Below are 19,008 nucleotides of genomic sequence, written 5' to 3' on the forward strand. Positions count from 1 at the left end.
GAACACTGTCATTAGCAAAACCACTGCGTGAGAACACGTGCATTGCTACCACTGTGGAGAACACGGGGCATTAGCTACACACTGCTGTGAGAACACTGTGTCATTAGCTACGCACTGCTGTGAGAACACTGTCATTAGCTACGCACTGCTGTGAGAACACTGTGTCATTAGCTACACACTGCGGTGAGAACACTGTCATTAGCTACGCACTGCAGTGAGAATACTGTGTCATTAGCTACACACTGCTGTGAGAACACTGTCATTAGCTACGCACTGCTGTGAGAACACTGTCATTAGCTACACACTGCAGTAAGAACACTGTCATTAGCTACACACTGCGGTGAGAACACTGTGTCATTAGCTACACACTGCAGTAAGAACACTGTCATTAGCTACACACTGCTGTGAGAATACTGTGTCATTAGCTACACACTGCTGTGAGAACACTGTGTCATTAGCTACAGGCCTGCAGGGTGAAAACACCTTGCACTTGACCAAATGGTATAGTTGAGAATAGTGCAGTTTAGAGGAGCCGGGTGACAGATCTGGAGCTCCAGACAGAATCAAGGCATGGGCAGGGGAGGAGCAGGGCTGAAGCAGTCCATGACCATGGAGCGAGAGACTGGAGCGATCCCGTGGATTCAGGCCGGAAAAGAGGCTGGAGGGGACTTTGGACTCAGGGCGAGGTAAGGGGCGGGAGCCCCATGGACAGAGAAGAGAAGACCAGGTTAATGCCAGCTCGACACTTTTACATTACATTACAGGCATTTAGCAGACGCTCTTATCCAGAGCGACTTACACAACTTTTACTTAGCACTTTACATTGTATCCATTTATACAGCTGGATATATACTGAAGCAATGCAGGTTAAGTACCTTGCTCAAGGGTACAACGGCAGTGTCCTTACCCGGGATTCGAACCTACGACCTTTCGGTTACAAGCGCAGTTCCTTACACACTGTGCCACACTCCGTCCTACACCTATTGCAGTGAGACACTTGATGCTAAGCTACTTAGCGTGTCTGCTTCGTTGATGCGAGCTTGACACTTAACGCTAAGTTCCCTACCAAACCCAGACATCTGTGTTTAATAAACTCCGTAATTATTGAAGAGGTAAGTTTTAAGCCTACACTGAAAGAGTGTCTGAAGCCTGCACGTTTGTAGGGAGACTGTTCCATAAGACAGGAGCTCTATGAGAGAAGGCCCTACCGCTCATTAAATTAGATGCTTTACAAGCTCAAGCTCTTAGAATCTGTAGTGGTTCATTTAGAACATCCCCAGTATCTGCAGTGCAGGCTGAAATGGAAGAAATGCCTGTAGGAATCAGGAGGAGCAAATGAATGCTTGCATATTGGGTGGATCTGTAGGGGCACAGACATTCGCACCCCACTAAGGCTGTTTTAACAGAATGCTGAGAACACAACAAGTCCAACTTCAGAAGTTTTGGGTGGGTAGAGGATGCTAAAATGGGAATGATAGGATTGCACAATCTACTGTCTAGCCCTACAGTTCCAATTTCCTCAATTCCCAATGCCAAGCGTAGACCTGAGTTTACAACAGAAACTGAAAGGAAAATCCCGTTTTCCACCTATTTGCAAAGTAGTTCAGGGACACATTGAACAACACTTTGCAGATATGTTCACTGTATTCACAGATGGATCTAATGATCCTGTTTCTGGTCATGCAGGAGATGCTGTGTTTATTTCCTAATTTAATTTAGCCATAAAGAAGGGGGTGGGTGTATATACTGCTGAGCCTTTGGGAATAAGCCTAGCTCTACGGTGGATAGAGGCACTCAAAATAAACAAAGGGGTAATTTGCTCTGACAGCTTCTCAGCATTGTCTAGCCTTAGATCTGGTAAATCCTCATCCAGACAGGATATTTTGCTCGACATCTGCCACATATATTAAATAGGTTCAAAATGAACATCGCATGCATTCGTTTCTCTGGGTACCTGCCGATGTTGGTATAGAGGGAAATGAAGAAGTAGATATTCTGGCCAAACAGACTCTTAAGACTCCAAACAAACTGACTGACATGTTGGTCACCAGTCAGCACCCTCAGCTGACCAGAGGAGGATGGGTTTCCCCCTTGAGCCTGGTTCCTTCCGAGGTTTCTTCCCATCTGCCACAGGGAGTTTTTCCTTGCCCCTGTTGCCTTAGGCATGCTCCTGTGGGGGTTTAGGCCAGGGTTGTCTGTAAAGCGTATTGTGACAACTGCTGTAAAATATGCCATACAAATAAAATTTGATTGATTAATTGAAAATTGGTCTCTCAACGCAATTGATAGTATTTTCTCGACGAGAAGAACGGGTCAGGGAGAGCCCTCTTGCCCTGACGGAACGTTTGCAGCCGGATACACGATGGACTCCTGGAACGAGTGGAGGGTCGTGTGCCTGTCGATCCTTTCCGTTGAGGATGTTGAAGACATCTTGATTGGAATTATGATAACAGGCTTTCTGCTGTTTGGAGCTGGCAGCATCCTGATTTATCGCAAAATGCCAAAGGCGTTGGCAGCACTAATTGGGAAGCTGCCCGCCATTGAGGGAACGGGCAGGGCTGTCAACACTCAGACTCAAGCGATTTGTGAGCTCAATCGCAAACTGGATGCGATTGGATCGCAAATTCGCATGACGGATACCAACTTGGAGAAGTTGTCGGTTCGGCTCACTGAAATGGGCCACTAATTCGGATGATTGGAACAACGCTGAGAGAACCACAGGACTAAAGGTAGACGAAAAATGCAGAAGTCTGCCTGAACCCAAAACAATCCTTATCCTCATTGGCTCCCCCACATCGGCCTTGGAAGGCTGATATCTCTCCACTCTCCTGGATTGTTATGCAGACAGATGCTCGGCCCTACCCCCACCTCCCTGCTCCTATGGAACTTTGTCTCTGGATCAGGACTCTTCGAGGTCGTCTCCTCGTCATCAGTATCAGACGGCAGAGACAATGTTGAGACTGTGGTGGAGATGAAGTCCATGGACTTACACACACACGCACACGAAGATACATAACACACACACCACCTCCTACTCAACGCCTTCTTGGCTCCCACCCCCCCTCCCTCCCCCGTTACAGTGCAGTCTGCTGAGGGTTGATGCGATGCGCCTGAGCGGCTGCGCGCTCCCCCCAGTGTCTGTGCTGCGACACTTCCCCTCCCCGACACCCTACCCCCTACCACATGTGCAAGTCTTCGAGTTTTGTTGTAATGTTTGTAATGTTTGTAATGTTTTTATGATGTTGCTATGTGCTGAGGTTTTTCTTCGTTTCAATGAAACGAGTGCCCTCTCGTTTCATTGAAAGGACTGTTTTTTTCCTCCTCCTTCCTCCTGTTCTCTCATTTCTCATCTAATAAGTTGGCGCCGCAGATGGCTGCCTCGGTGTGTTGACCAAAACAAATTCCTCGTATGTGCAAATGTACTTGGCAATAAAATACGATTCTGATTCTGATTCTGATTCTGAAAACATAGACCTACGCATTTTACTTAGTAAAGGAAATTCCATATGCACAAAATCTGGCAGGAACAGTGGGACAATGGTGAAACAGGTAGACACTTGTACAGAATAGAGAAACGCGTTGGTACTGGGAGAATGGGGGGCTGAAATCGGAAAGAAGTAACCACTATAACACGCTTAAGAAGTGGTCATACAGGACTCAGTGATACATTGTATAAAATAGGAAAGCATACGACAGGGAAATGCATACACTGTAATGAACCAGAATCAATAGAACACATTATTTCACTGTAATGCATACAGTAAAGAACGAAACAGTTTATTTATATCATTGAGGAATGGAAAACACAGTATTTCATTTGAAGGTCTTCTAGGGAAGTCATCAAACAAAATATGAAGTTACATCATCAGCTTTCTAAGGAAAACTTGTGTAGTTAAAATAATTTATTTATTATTTATTTTCTTTACTGCCAAATCTACTGCTCCACACTCCAGTCCAGTTGGTGGCGGTAATGCACCAAAAGCTGGTTTACCAAACGCCATTAAACCTCAGAAGAAGAAAAAGAAGAAGAGGAAGAGGAAAAACAATGAGGAAAGAGAATGGCGAACAGCACGAATGGCGATAGGCCTATGCGTTTAAAATAAGAAACAAAGATGAAGATTATCCTCTGTATTTTCCTGCTGAACATTACAGGTTCGTATCTTCCTCTGTATGTTCCCGTTTTTTTTCTCTGTCGGAATGAGTCCGCTAACGTACTACTGGTTTAAAGCTCTTATCGGCTTGTACGTTGTACGTCTTTCGAAACCGAAAGTAGCCTAGTTCTGAACAGCCTAATGTAATTAATTCTGTGAAATGGGTGGAGGTCTTCGATAGCTTTATGCCAAGTTAAAGATGCGACTAAATGGGTGGAAGTCTTTGATAGCTTCATGCCCAGTTAAAGATGCGACCTCGCCTGACCGCCGCGGCTCGTTTTTTCTGGAGTTTTCATGACACGGTAATCTAGTTGCGCAGTTTTCACTAGAGGTTGCGTTAGGCAGTAGTCTCTGGAGGTTGAATATATTCAGATCAATACACAGATCAGATCAATCAATCTGTCTTCATGTCGGTCAGTCGTGCTCGGAGAAAGTCCGCGCTGCTCTGCGCATTCGGCCCGGTGATTTGGAGCGACACGCCCTATACCGGAAGCTATAGTAAGTGCGTGCGTTTGTGCGGCGTTTCCTAGAAATGAGTCAAGATCGCAGATGGCTCTCTCGCTGACATGCGAGGTGGTGCCTCTTCTGCACAAAAGAATGTGTGACTTCCTCTGCAGCCGAAACCAGAGCTTTCTTTAGGTCGCCAGTTGTTAGTCAGATTGAGTGGGAAACCATCTGTTCTATGAGGGAGAGGGTCATTTTGAACAAGGTTCCCAGTTGCCGTAACTGTCTATTTTGCTGGGATGGGGTGGGGAACAAGGCCAGGGTGACAGAAATGTGAATCAGTTTCAGGCAAAGCAGTAGCAGAAGGGTTTGATGTTACAGGCGATATTTAAGTGTCATTTATCCATGGCCCATGGATGAAACAGGCTGAAATATCTTGAGTGTGTCCAGAATGAAAACACACACTTATGCTCCAAAGAAAAGCTTATGTTTCATTTAACCATGTGACAGCTAACATTTTGGCCCACAGGTCTTTGTCACAACAAGCCTGGCAGTCCACACAGGTGTGTTTAAATACTGCACCCTCAGGATCCAATAGGCTCCTGAGATGTGCATTGCATGAGCTACATTACATTTATTTGGCAAACACTTTTATCCGAAGCTATGGACAATAAGTGCATACTGAAGGTCACTGGAGCAACTACAATACACAGGTCTGATACGGTACAATGCTCATTATGTAACAGTTATTCATAGCCACAAACACATTAAGTCCAGTTCACACAGTAAGCATAGGCTAGGTCATAGGCTAGAGAGTAATGTTAAGTCAAACTAGGAGGCATGACATCAAGCTACAACATCAAGATAACGATACAAGTGCAATGTAAGAGCTGGATGGAGGTAAAAGTGTAACATGAAAGAGCTACAGGAACAAATTAGAAGTATTCAATTAAGAGCCATCCTAGATTATGAGTGCCCTGTAGAGTAGTGATAGTTAGTCCAGGTACAGTCTGAAGAGATGGAACTTCAGACCACAGTGGAAGATGGGCAGGGGCTGAGTGATTCAGAGAGGAGCTGCTGGATGTGTACTTCCTTCCACAAAATGGTCTCCACAGGTTTGATGAAAATCCATTAGCATTATGTTTGGGTCTTTTTCTTTCTCTCTCTCTCTCTCTCTCTCTGTGTTTACACTATAAATTGTTGCCTGGAGATTTTCAGTGATGGAGGCTTGTCTCCATGTGTCCAGCAGTGAGTTTGCTTGTGTGTTTGTGTGTGTGCATGTGTCCGTGCGTGTGGGTGTGCGTAGAATAAAATGTAATACTGCAGGCATTCTCTTGTGATTATCCCTGATGGAGGCTTGTCTCTGTGTCTCCAGCAGTGAGTGTGTTCGGCGAGTCTCAGGAGCTGAACGGCATTGTGGGAGAGAGCATAGAGTTCAAATATGCAGTGAAAAGCGACGGGGGTTTGATGTACAGAGATGTCCGCATTGGAGACGTCCTGGACAGTAGCTTTACGTCCAGTATTGGAAAGTACAAGGGCAGGGTGCACTGGGACAGCAGCACTGGACTCTTCTCCCTCTCTGAGCTGAGGCTGAATGACTCTGGAGTCTACAATGTGCAAAATGACGGGCAGAAATCAGTCTCTTTCAGCCTGACTGTGTGGAGTAAGTATGACTGTCTCTGTGAGATTACTGTGTTATTGCTTTTTCTCTCTGGCCTGTTAAACAGAGCAGATGTTTGCATGCAGAAGTCTGTTAAACAGAGCGGATGTTTGCATGCCCATGTAGATTATGGGTTGTTAGCCTGTTTTCAGTAGATTGCCTTATGCAGTGAGGAATTCCATGTGCAGTGGTTTTACTGTGATTCCTGTTTCACTTTTTAAACTCCGGTGCAGATTTACATGCATCAGATCTCCACCAATCAGCAGGTTTACATGCATCAGATCTCCACCAATCAGCAGGCTCCTCTCTGAGTTGCTGCAGCTTGCAGTGAGAGCAGTCTGGCAGGGGCTGTGTGTGTGCAGTACAGTGCCAGTCTGAGCCATTTTCAGTGTCAATGTTCAAAGGAATTATACCACATAACACATTACTATGAAGGCCCAGAATTTAAAAAAGTGCTCAGATTTTCACCCTGTTGCAAAACTCTGTAGCCTATTTTCTCATTTATTTTTTTAGAATATGCTAAAAATTAAGTTCTGAAGTTCTGTACTGTACATTTTGAAGCACTTCGATCATTTAAAATGATCTCTTCGTTCTTTCTTAGCTGATTTTGTATGGTTATCATAGATTTAGTCGTATTTCTGTTGCTGCTGTATTCATTAGAGTCTCTGCTGTACCATTATAGCCCATTATAACTTAACATAACTATAATAAACACCTGTAACAGGGAACATGGGTCTAAGTTCATGTGACTTTGATATACTAAGTACAGCAGCAGCAATATATTACTGACACCAAGACCACTGATCAGAGGGCAGATCTTTAACTCTGTCATCAGGAAGGAGAGTTTCACACAGATGGCTTAAGGCACAACATTCTGAAATCCTGAAGTAAATGTATATTACAGCTATCTGAATGGTTACACTGTTTAAACAGAGTTTAAATTTAAGTACATTTGTAATTTTTTCTTTGTAAAATAAAACGGACATGCAGTTTCTCTACTGTAATGTGATTATATGCTGTCTTTAATTTGTATTCATAACTGTTCTAATATATTATCATCTCTCCCTTTGCATATGTACCTGGAAATACTTTAAACCGCTGTGCCTAGAGGACAACGGTAAGTGACAGAGCAACACATGAATGTTCTTACCCCTGCGGATAGGATTAATACCGTGTTTATGATTTTAAGATGAATAATAACACGTGATTGATTTAGACTATTTGCGAAATGTTTCATTTCTGCTTCTTACCAGAGGGACCGTTGTAGATCCCCTTTATATGATCCCCTGTAAATGACTAAGCTTAGGGTTGTAACTAGGCAGCTGTTTCGTAGGTGACTTAGGTGCATTAACTGTCTTAACGACTACTTGTATTTTTTCCATAGATTGCGTTGTTGCCGTTCTCGTTGTGTTAGTGTTAATCAGTTTAACCTTCAGGGTCCAAGTTCAACTATGCGGTTGTTCCCTGCACTTGGACCGGTACTTCTCTCTAGGGGTTTCGTCATACTTGTTCCTGGTTATGGTTATACACTTTGTACGTCGCTCTGGATAAGAGCGTCTGCCAAATGCCTGTAATGTAATGTAAAGAATTCATCAGAGAGAAATGTTCTTTCTCTCTAGATACAAATAACTTTTCCATTAAAGTATTCTCCACTTGCATATGATCGGTCCAGATTAATCACATGGTGTATCTGGGCAGTACAGGTCACATTTTATTTGTCTGTTAAATATGTTATGGTTCAAGCCCGAAGGGTTTTTAAAAAATAATCATAATTTGCATAATATACGAAATTGTTTTTTGCTAAGGTATGTTTTGGTTTAGATTAGAGAAACTGTATTATCCACACATGTGGAGAAGGACTCACAAAAGGCAACTGTACAGTACATTGTATTACATATGTACAAGTCTAGGAGTTCAGAGTGCTTACTGCATTCGGTGCTAAAGACCTCTTATAAAGATTCTTAGTGGCTTGTGGCATCCTATAGAGCATACCCGAGGGGAGCTGCACAAACTGAGACATCCTCCACAATTCTTTGTGCTTTTCCTCTGGATCTGAGCCATATACAAATCTGTGATCTGTGAGCTGAGTTTTCCCCACCAGCTTACTATTGGGCTATTCACCACTCTCATACGTTTTTATAACTTTGCCATTAAATACAACAGGAAATTATGTAGGTCATGAGTGATAAAATACATGCCAACGGACTTCATTCACTTCCATTTAATTTAAATATAAATCTAATTTAAAACAGCTTGTACCACCCAATTGCCGCTTGCAGTTATGTATTATTTTCAGTTCTGCTGTGCTGAAACTGTAGCTGCTACAGACACAGTGCTCTTCTTTTGGAGGAGTGATGTCATAATGAGGTGGCTTACTGATGATGTCATTTATTTTCCTCAGTTGGAGGAATGGTGTCATTATCTTAGTAATGCAGGCTGCTGATCACTTTGGGCAAAATTTAAATTATGTTTGTCTGTGTATTTTATCTGTTCAGTTCACTTTTATATTTGATTAACTTTATCACAATACCGAATGGAAACCTTGCTCAATTGTTTATGCTGTGGCCCTATGCTTATTGCCAAGAGCTTATCATTCAGACACACATTTAACTCATAATTATTGTGCATTAATAAGGTGTTTGAATACTGTATTCTCTATCTCACTCTCATCTCACTCTTCTCTCTGCACAGTTCCTGTATCAAAACCCCATGTCAATGTCACTCGTAATGAATACCGCTGCACTATACTGTGCACTGTGGACAGAGGGACAGGAGCGACCCTGTACTGGTACAGAGAGGGTGAGAAGGAGAGCTACAGCAGCTCTTCTGTTCATAGTGCCCCAGATCTGGATCTGCCTGTGCCTGTGGAGAGTGGTACATACACCTGTGAGGCGAGGAACTCTGTCAGCAGAGAGACATCAGACCCTCTCACTGTGGGGGCCCACTGCACAGGTGAGCTTACTGCACCTCATTCACACCTGCTCACATCTTTCCTTACCTGTGTACTCTAGTTCTTAATGATGAGAGTCTCTAAAATAGGAAAGTGTCTTGTTTATTTTTGTGTATTTTGGGAAGGAGCGATTTTCTTATTTTTTATTTGTGCTCCTGAATAATGAAATGAGTTTATTTCAGAAGAATAAGTTCTCCTAATAACAAGATAAAACAATAACTACATGGCAGCATTGCACTTCTGTACCCTAGAAACCTCCATGATGAGGCGGCCTCCATGCTCTGTACTGAAATAAAGGACCAGGTCTCTCCTGTGAGAGATTCTTCACCTCTGTGGTTAAATAATGTTTCAGTTATATTCAGTATCAGGACAGATCCGTCGGTACGGGTGTTTTTCTTTCATTACTCCACTCCCTCAGAAACTTGTGCTGAACTCACCATTTGATATGGACCCAACACACCATTACTGAGGAAGAGGCTGTTTTAATAGTCATGTGACCTTTCTATTCTCAGTTTACAGTGGCTTTTGCTCTGAGACTGGCTCATCTTGGTCTCTTTCTTACTCTGCTGATTCTGTAGAAGTGTTATGTGTCTACAATCAATCAACAATGTGTACGCTGCTATGTGGCCATATTCCTGCATTGTGATTGGCTGTCCATGTTGTTTGTCTCTGAGCAGGCCTATTCCTGCAGAGTGATTGGCTGTCCATGTTATGTGGCAGAAATGACTGCAAAAACTCAATGAAATTTGCTGCCTAATGTTTTTGAATAGAAGCAGTGAAATATTTTGTAGAGTGCAGGTGTGTCTGTGCTGCAGGTACCGTACCATAGGCCGTAGGTGTGTCTGTGGGTGCAGTAGTATTTCTATATATATATGTATTTCTGTTTCTATATTACATCTTACCAGCTCTCTCTCTCCAGCTCTCTTTCAGATCCACACTCAACATGTGTCTACCAGTGTCAACCTGATTATTTCATCTGATATATTTTTATTGTATTACGTTAATGGTAGAAAGGGCCATAGTTTTGGGACCCCAAATGGAGACTGTCAGCATTTAAATATTATATGCACAGCTGTACTAATTATGGATTTCTTGTGTTTATTTTACCATGCAACCCTGGACCTGCTCCTGTTGGACCAATCACAGCTCCCTCCAGTAAGGAGTCCCATAATCCCTGTCTGCCCTGTGCTACACACAGCTACACACTGGACTCTGTGTTACACACAGCTACACACTGGAATCTCTGTGCTACACACAGCTACACACTGCAGTCTCTGTGCTACACACAGCTACACACTGGACTCTGTGTTACACACAGCTACACACTGGAATCTCTGTGCTACACACAGCTACACACTGCAGTCTCTGTGCTACACACAGCTACACACTGGAGCCTCTGCGCTACACACAGGAGTCTCTGGAGTGGAGTGATTGGCTGTCCATGTTATGTGGCAGAAATGACTGAAAAAACTCAATGCAATTTGCTGCCTAATGTTTTTGAATAGAAGCAGTGAAATATTTTGTAGAGTGCAGGTGTGTCTGTGCTGCAGGTACCGTACCATTGGCCGTAGGTGTGTCTGTGGGTGCAGTAGTATTAAATAAACAGCATGGTAATGAAATGCAGCACATTACTGTCACCAGGGCTTCCCAAATATCCATCAGAGGCACATGTGCAAATTTTTGCCCCTCCTCTGGATACAGGATGAAATTCACTGGAATGTGATTTGTGAGATTTTCACTGACTGACTGGCCAGTGCTGGTGCCTGTAGTTAATTAACTGCATAGATAAGTAATTGAGTTATCGGCTAATGAGGGTTATTGAGAAGACATGAAAGAGACAGTACAGCTAAAACTTAATTTTGGATTGGAGGAACAGTTACTGGTGATGAATTGGTACATCAGCACCAGGATTAATACAAATAAGCATATGTATTAGCCAGAAAGCACAGCCAAGAGGGGACACATGCAGTAGGCAGTTCAGGGAACACAGACTGTTCCATCTGTTTCTGTATTACATCTCACCAACTCTCTCTCTCCAGCTCACTTTCAGATCCACACTCAACATGTGTCTACCAGTGTCAACCTGATTATTTAATCTGATATATTTTTATTGTATTACGTTAATGGTAGAAAGGGCCATAGTTTTGGGACCCCCAATGGAGACTGTCAGCATTTAAATATTTTCTGCACAGCTAATTATGGATTTCTTGTGTTTATTTTACCATGTGTCCTTGGACCTGCTCCTGGTGGACCAATCACAGCCAGTAAGAATTCCCATAATCCCTGTCTGTCCACATCTACATACTGGAGTCTCTGTGCTACACACAGCTACACACTGGACTCTCTGTGCTACACACATCTACATACTGGAGTCTCTGTGCTACACACAGCTACACACTGGAGTCTCTGTGCTACACACAGCTACACACTGGAGTCTCTGTGCTACGCACAGCTACACACTGAAGTCTCTGTGCTACACACTATACAATCCCCCATTTCATTTTTACACACAGCATATTGTGAGACAGAATTTAAAATCTCATGTTTTAACTAGATTTGCTTTCTGACTCAGAAACAGAAAACAGATTTATTGCTGCTGTTATGCCCTTTGATCAGTCTTTGAATGTGTTTTTCTCTTTCCTCAGACCCCATTATGTGGATACTTATTGCTGTTGTTCTTCTTCTCTTTCTCGCCATTGTCACCTATTTTCTATGGCGCCGGTTTTGCCGTAAGTAAAAGTCACTCTGCTATGAGCTATGAGCTATGAGCTATCTGCTATAAGGGTGTTTTAGGGAGACAGGTAGGATGATGGTGTTTTAGGGAGACAGGTTAGTAAGGGTGTTTTAGGGAGACAGTTTAGTAAGGGTGTTTTAAGGACACTGGTTAGTAAGGGTGTTTTAGGGAGACAGGTTAGTAAGGGTGTTTTAAGGACACTGGTTAGTAAGGGTGTTTTAGGGAGACAGATTAGTAAGGGTGTTTTAGGGAGACAGGTAGGATGATGGTGTTTTAGGGAGACAGGTTAGTAAGGGTGTTTTAGGGAGACAGGATAGTAAGGGTGGTTTAGGGAGACAGGTAGGATGATGGTGTTTTAGGGAGACAGGTTAGTAAGGGTGTTTTAGGGAGACAGTTTAGTAAGGGTGTTTTAGGGAGACAGTTTAGTAAGGGTGTTTTAGGGAGACAGGTTAGTAAGGGTGTTTTAGGGAACAGTTATGGTGATGGTTTAGAGACAGGTTAGTAAGAGTGTTTTAAGGAGCACAGTAGTGAAGGTGTTTAGGGAACAGGTTATCGGTTTGTTTACTACAACATTTCTAGTCTTTAGACACTACGGTTAGAGGTGTCTAGGGAGATAGGTTATGATAGGGTGTTTTAGGGAGACAGTTTGTAGAAGGGTGTTTTAAGGAGACGGGTAGAATAAATGTTTTTAGGAGACAGGTTTATAATGTGTTTAGGACACTGTGTGTAAGAGTGATTTAATTGGCACACTAGGTTAGTACAAGGTTTAAGGACCTGGACATTAGTAAGGAGTTTTTAGGGAGACAGAGTTGTGACAGGGGTTTTTAGAGGAACACTGAAGTTAGGTGTTTTAGAGACAGTTTTAGTGTTTTAAGGACACTGGTAGTACAGGATGTTTTCAGGGAACTAGGTTTTGTCAGGGTTTTTTGGAGACAGTTTGAAGGTGTTTTTTGGAGACATGTGTATGATTGTGGTTGTTCTTGGTTTTTGACACAGTTGTAAGCTTTTTAGGGCGACGGTTTTGGTAAGGTGTTTTAGGAGACAGGTTAGTAAGGGTGTTTTAGGGAGACAGGTAGGATGATGGTGTTTTAGGGAGACAGGTTAGTAAGGGTGTTTTAGGGAGACAGTTTAGTAAGGGTGTTTTAGGGAGACAGGTTAGTAAGGGTGTTTTAGGGAGACAGGTTAGTAAGGGTGTTTTAAGGACACTGGTTAGTAAGGGTGTTTTAGGGAGACAGGTTAGTAAGGGTGTTTTAGGGAGACAGGTAGGATGATGGTGTTTTAGGGAGACAGGTTAGTAAGGGTGTTTTAGGGAGACAGGATAGTAAGGGTGGTTTAGGGAGACAGTTTAGTAAGGGTGTTTTAATGACACTGGTTAGTAAGGGTGTTTTAGGGAGACAGGTTAGTAAGGGTGTTTTAGAGAGACAGGTAGAATGATGGTGTTTTAGGGAGACAGGTTAGTAAGGGTGTTTTAGGGACAGGTAGTAGGGTGTTTTAGGGAGACAGGTTAGTAAGGGTGTTTTAGGGAGACAGTTTAGTAAGGGTGTTTTAGGGAGACAGGTTAGTAAGGGTGTTTTAGGGAGACAGGTAGGATGATGGTGTTTTAGGGAGACAGGTTAGTAAGGGTGTTTTAGGGAGACAGGTTAGTAAGGGTGTTTTAGGGAGACAGGTTAGTAAGGGTGTTTTAGAGAGACAAGTTTGTAAAGGTGTTTTAAGGACACTGGTTAGTAAGGGTGTCTTAGGGAGACAGGTTAGTAAGGGTGTTTTAGGGAGACAGGTTAGTAAGGGTGTTTTAGGGAGACAGGTAGTAAGGTGTTTAGGACAGGTAGATGGTGGTGTTTTAGGGACACGGTTAGTAAGGGTGTTTTAAGGACACTGGTTAGTAAGGTGTTTTAGGACACTGGTTAGTAGGTGTTTTAGGGAGACAGTTAGTAAGGGTGTTTTAGGGAGACAGGTAGGATGATGGTGTTTTAGGGAGACAGGTTAGTAAGGGTGTTTTAGGGAGACAGGTAGGATGATGGTGTTTTAGGGAGACAGGTTAGTAAGGGTGTTTTAGGGAGACAGTTTAGTAAGGGTGTTTTAAGGACACTGGTTAGTAAGGGTGTTTTAGGGAGACAGGTTAGTAAGGGTGTTTTAGGGAGACAGGTAAGATGGTGGTGTTTTAAGGACACTGGTTAGTAAGGGTGTTTTAAGGACACTGGTTAGTAAGGGTGTTTTAGGGAGACAGATTAGTAAGGGTGTTTTAAGGAACGGTAGAATGGTGTTTTAGGGAGACAGGTTAGTAAGGGTGTTTTAGGGAGACAGGTAGATGAGGTGTTTTAAGGAGACAGGTCAGTAAGGGTGTTTTAGGGAGACAGGTTAGTAAGGGTGTTTTAGGGAGACAGGTAGGATGATGGTGTTTTAGGGAGACAGGTTAGTAAGGGTGTTTTAGGGAGACAGTTTAGTAAGGGTGTTTTAGGGAGACAGGTTAGTAAGGGTGTTTTAAGGACACTGGTCAGTAAGGGTGTTTTAGGGAGACAGGTTAGTAAGGGTGTTTTAGGGAGACAGGTTAGTAAGGGTGGTTTAGGGAGACAGTTTAGTAAGGGTGTTTTAAGGACACTGGTTAGTAAGGGTGTTTTAGGGAGACAGGTTAGTAAAGGTGTTTGTCAGATGATGCTTGAAAATCACATGGTTTATCTATTTGTTAAATTTTATATTGATTATGTATCTTTTATTTTCATGCTGAGTGTTACTTAGTATAATTTAGATATGTGTTCAGTCGTTCAGTTCTTCAACTTAATGGTCTGACATTAGCTCATTTGAATATTTGCAGTCTGTCATAGTCATATTGTAAACATAGTTTTATTAAAAGGTGTATTTCCTGAGAAGTGGGACGAATCTATAGTGATACCGCTGCCCAGAGCTGACAGATTCATGTTCACAGGGGCGATATAGCTCAGGAGGTAAGACCGATTGTCTGGCAGTCGGAGGGTTGCCGGTTCAAACCCCGCCCTGGGCATGTCGAAGTGTCCTTGAGCAAGACACCTAACCCCTAACCTCTAACTGCTCTGGCGAATGAGAGGCATCAATTGTACCAGTCCATTCACAGGAGTAAACGGTAAACCTATTAGTCTACTTCAAATATTGAGCAGGGATATGGAGAAAAAATGGCATTCGGACAGATTTATGAATATTTTTCAGGAAATTAGCTGATTCCCATATAGAGCAGGTCACTCCACCTGTAGTGCCATAACGCTTAGGACAGATACAGCTGATAGAACTGGACACTCACAAGTTAGTCTGTGCCGTGATAATGGATTTCAGCGCTGCCTTTGACCTGATAGACCATGAAATATTGTTGAGCAAGGCATATTGCTATGGCTTCTCACCGTCTGCTCTCTCGTGGATGGGTGGCTACCTATCAGCAAGAAAGCGGAGACTCTTTTTTTAATGGAAGCTATTCTGATAGCACAAGCGCTCACTGTGGTGTTCCTCAGGGTACCTGTCTAGGTCCAGTTTTAATATTCTATTTTTACCTTGTCTATTAGTTAACCTTTCTCCAGTGTTCAGGTCAAATCTGAAACTTTCCTAAATCATAAATATTGTTTTTTTTCATCTGATTGCCTCAAGACCTTATTTTTTCCTCCACACTAGGCATTTGAACATATAAAATTGCTGATCACCACTTTCACTGAATTTTGAGTGGTTTAGTCAACTTTGTCACACCTGTGGTTTTCTGGGTCTAAAATGACCGCCATAGGACATGAATGGGTAAGACTACTGTATATTATGTCCATCCAGCAGATGGAAAACATCCCCATACACACACCCACTCACCCACACATCCACAACCACAACCCCCCCCACCCCCCACCTATCCGCTGTTAAACAAAATTTGGTGATGATTCATGGTTTTTATGTTAATATAAGACCAGTTAAAACAGACCGGCCAAATTTGGCCGCAAACACTATAATAAGGGGGGGAGGAACGAACACCGGAGAAAGGATAATACAACTGTTGTTATGTATGCTGATGATTCAACCTTGTACTGCACAGCACACAAGGCCAATAACTTTTCAGAATTACTAAGCTAAGAACTGACTGAAATGTGTAAATGGGTGAACAAAAAGCAGGTTGGCGCTAGCCACTTCCCCTTCCCTTAAGTGGCTTTTGGCGCTTGCCAGGCCGCCATTGTAAATAAGAATTAGTTCTTTATGACTTGCCTGGTGAAATGAAGGTGAAATAAAATAAAATAAAAATAAAATAAAAAACAATGTCTATTATTTTAGGAACCAAACTTAAACTGACAAATTAGGATCTACTAAAATATATCACCATTGAAACAAGTTAACAAACTTCTTGGAATCACCTTGGACTCACACTTGACTTATTCTGCCCATAATTGATGAAATAGTTGCCAAAATGGGAAAAGGCGTTGCTGTGGCACGGAAATGCATGGTCTATGTATCACCGCCCATTCTCCGCCAGGCTGTACAGTCACTAATCCTGTCACATCTGGAATGCTGTCCGATCACACGGTCATCAGTGTCTTAAAAGGAGCAGAACAAACTGCAGGTAGTCCTAAATGGACTGGCTAAGGTAGTATAATGAGTATGGTCTTGTACATTAAGTACCTTGCTACCGTTGTACCCTACCCTTGAGCAAGGTACTTAACCTGCATTGCTTCAATATATATCCATTTGTATTAATGGATGCAGTGTAAATGCTATGCAAAAAGTTGTGTGACTCGCTTTGGATAAGAGTGTCTGCTAATTACCTGTAATGTAAATGTAGTGTTCTGAGATCCTCAGAAAGAACAAACGTGAATCGAATCATGGCTGCCAGTTTCACATAAACGTCTGGCATGCCTTCTCTTATTCTTCAGTATTATCAACCAAGAACCCAACATCCTTAGCTAATAAATTAGTTAAGTGTTGATGGGAGTCATAGTGGCCATCTCGTACTTCCTCGACCAGGGACCAGTAATCTAAAACATACGGTGTACTGCAGGGCTATGTTCAATTGGAATAAGTTACCAGTTTCCAACAGGCTGGAAAAAAATTAACAAAGTGAACTGGTGAAGTTAACCATATGATCAACACTGAATTTAACAGTAAAGAGATAATGGGACTACCGGATTTAAGACACAAGATTAACTCTTATCACCAGTTTTAATGTGTTTATTTTTTTATTACTTTTCTGATATTATTATTACTTTTTCTCATTATTACTGCCTTTTTCCTGCTAATTACCATTGTTGTTGTTTTCTACTGGCTGTTAAAATGGTGACAGCTAATGGGGATCCCATAATAAACAGAAACATAAAAAACTTTAGTCTGCTTTAGAAGTGTACTTCCTGCCTTACAGTTCAGTCTTTCATCCTAGGTTTTGTTCATTGCCTTATTTTGCCTCTCTAAGCAACACGTTGATTTGTGATTTCTATGTTGTTGTAGGTAACAGAAGGGATCACACAAGCGGTAAGTGTTCTTTTACTTTGTACATTTATGCATTCAGACTAAAAACAAATCCTGTGAGCAGAACAGAAAAACATACAGTGCAAAAATACACATTTGTGTTTCTCAAATAATCAGAAAGATCAGTTTCTGCACCTGAACATTTAACCTAGGGGAGGACTTTTTAAAATATTTGAATAGGTGAGCACCTGTATTAAGTGAGTCAAGGACACTTTTGTTTATTGTTATCGGTGCTGAGCTTGACATGGAATGTGTGAGACACACTCCACACAAACACACACTAAGTGTGTTATTCACCAACATGTTACTGCCTACGGAACAGCAGGCCCAGATGCTCCTGGTCTGGAGAGACAAACTCCTAAAATATGATCATATTATGGCCTTAATGAGCCAATATAGGAATGCTGCAACTGCTGACCAAAAAAATAATCACTGAATCACTTTTGCCCATAATTATGGCTAATTGCGGTCTGGAAACCTGGAATTACTTCATGATCAATTTATACCCTGAAAACAGCAGAACATACATAATTATTTGTGGGAGAGCAGTGATTGGTTCATTGATATGCATTGAAATAGTGCTGCATCATAAGCATTCAGAATGAATACTGCTGTTTATTCTGCCAGCCCAGCCCTGAAGGTAAGCTCTCTCTCTCTCTGATTCCATGCAGCCCCATCCTCGGATAATTTCTCATTGATTAACACATTCGGAATGTGAACACACCTGCAGATGCAAGCCAAAATCAGTAGGTACAAGCTACAATAGGTACAAACAATCTTAGAATTTGTAATCCAAAGATCCTAAATGAAGCCAGCATAACTGTGCACTGAGTTAATATATAACAACTGACAGGTTGTGGTAGTTTAATGCAGACTTGTCAGTATACTATAAAAAATGCTCCTCTGACCTCAAAATTGTGTGTCAGTGCACAGTCATGCTGGCTCCAACGACAAGTCTCTTTATGTGGCCACAGGGACTATAAATTAGTTGGGTTGTTGTGTGTAGTTGGTGGAGCCTTTTTACAGTGCATTTTAGTATAGGTGATATAAGGACACTTTGTAAAAGATTTGTAAATGTGATATTCAGAGACAGGTTAGTAAAAATGAAATAAGACTTACTTTTCAATAAATAGATAAGTAGCAGAAGGAATCTTGTGATTCAAGGCACAATAATTAAAGTATTTTAAATCCAGTGTGAAGATTGAAACCATTTCCTATAGGAAGTGTTAAATTTATGCACCAAATTTCAACAGACCCAATTGATCATTGATCAGTTTGTTTCCAGTGCAACTTTTTTATAGCTGTTTATTGCCTGTCTAAGCAAAAAAAGTTGACCAGTTGTAATTTTTTGTTGTAGGTAAAAGAAGGGATCACACAAGCGGTAAGTGTTCTTTTACTTAGTACATTTGTGCATTCAGACTAAAAACAAATACAAATACAGAAAAACATACAGTGCAAAAATACACATTCATGTTTCTCAAATAATCAGAAAGATCACACTTTCAGCCTTGTCAGCCTTAACCATTTCTGGATACAACCTGAACATTTAACCTAGGGGAGGAATTTTTTAAAATATTTGAATAGGTGTGCGACCTGTATTAGGTGAGTCGAGAACACT

At 42.0% G+C, this 19,008-nt stretch overlaps 2 protein-coding genes across 3 annotated transcripts in view; one reads left to right on the forward strand and one right to left on the reverse strand.

The window, feature by feature from the left end:
* LOC135255947 (T-lymphocyte surface antigen Ly-9-like) overlaps positions 1-19,008 on the reverse strand; it is a 227,919-nt gene that overhangs the window by 107,100 nt on the left and 101,811 nt on the right. The gene's annotated exons all lie outside the window — the stretch shown is intronic.
* LOC135255946 (titin-like) overlaps positions 1-19,008 on the forward strand; it is a 222,530-nt gene that overhangs the window by 85,752 nt on the left and 117,770 nt on the right. Inside the window, exons 9-10 of the mRNA XM_064337783.1 lie at positions 5,971-6,258; positions 8,947-9,076. Coding sequence (XP_064193853.1) covers positions 5,971-6,258; positions 8,947-9,076 — 418 coding nt within the window. The remainder of the gene's footprint in view (positions 1-5,970; positions 6,259-8,946; positions 9,077-19,008) is intronic.

This window comes from Anguilla rostrata, chromosome 5, assembly GCF_018555375.3.
Source record: "Anguilla rostrata isolate EN2019 chromosome 5, ASM1855537v3, whole genome shotgun sequence".
NCBI classification, from domain to species: Eukaryota; Metazoa; Chordata; class Actinopteri; order Anguilliformes; family Anguillidae; genus Anguilla; species Anguilla rostrata.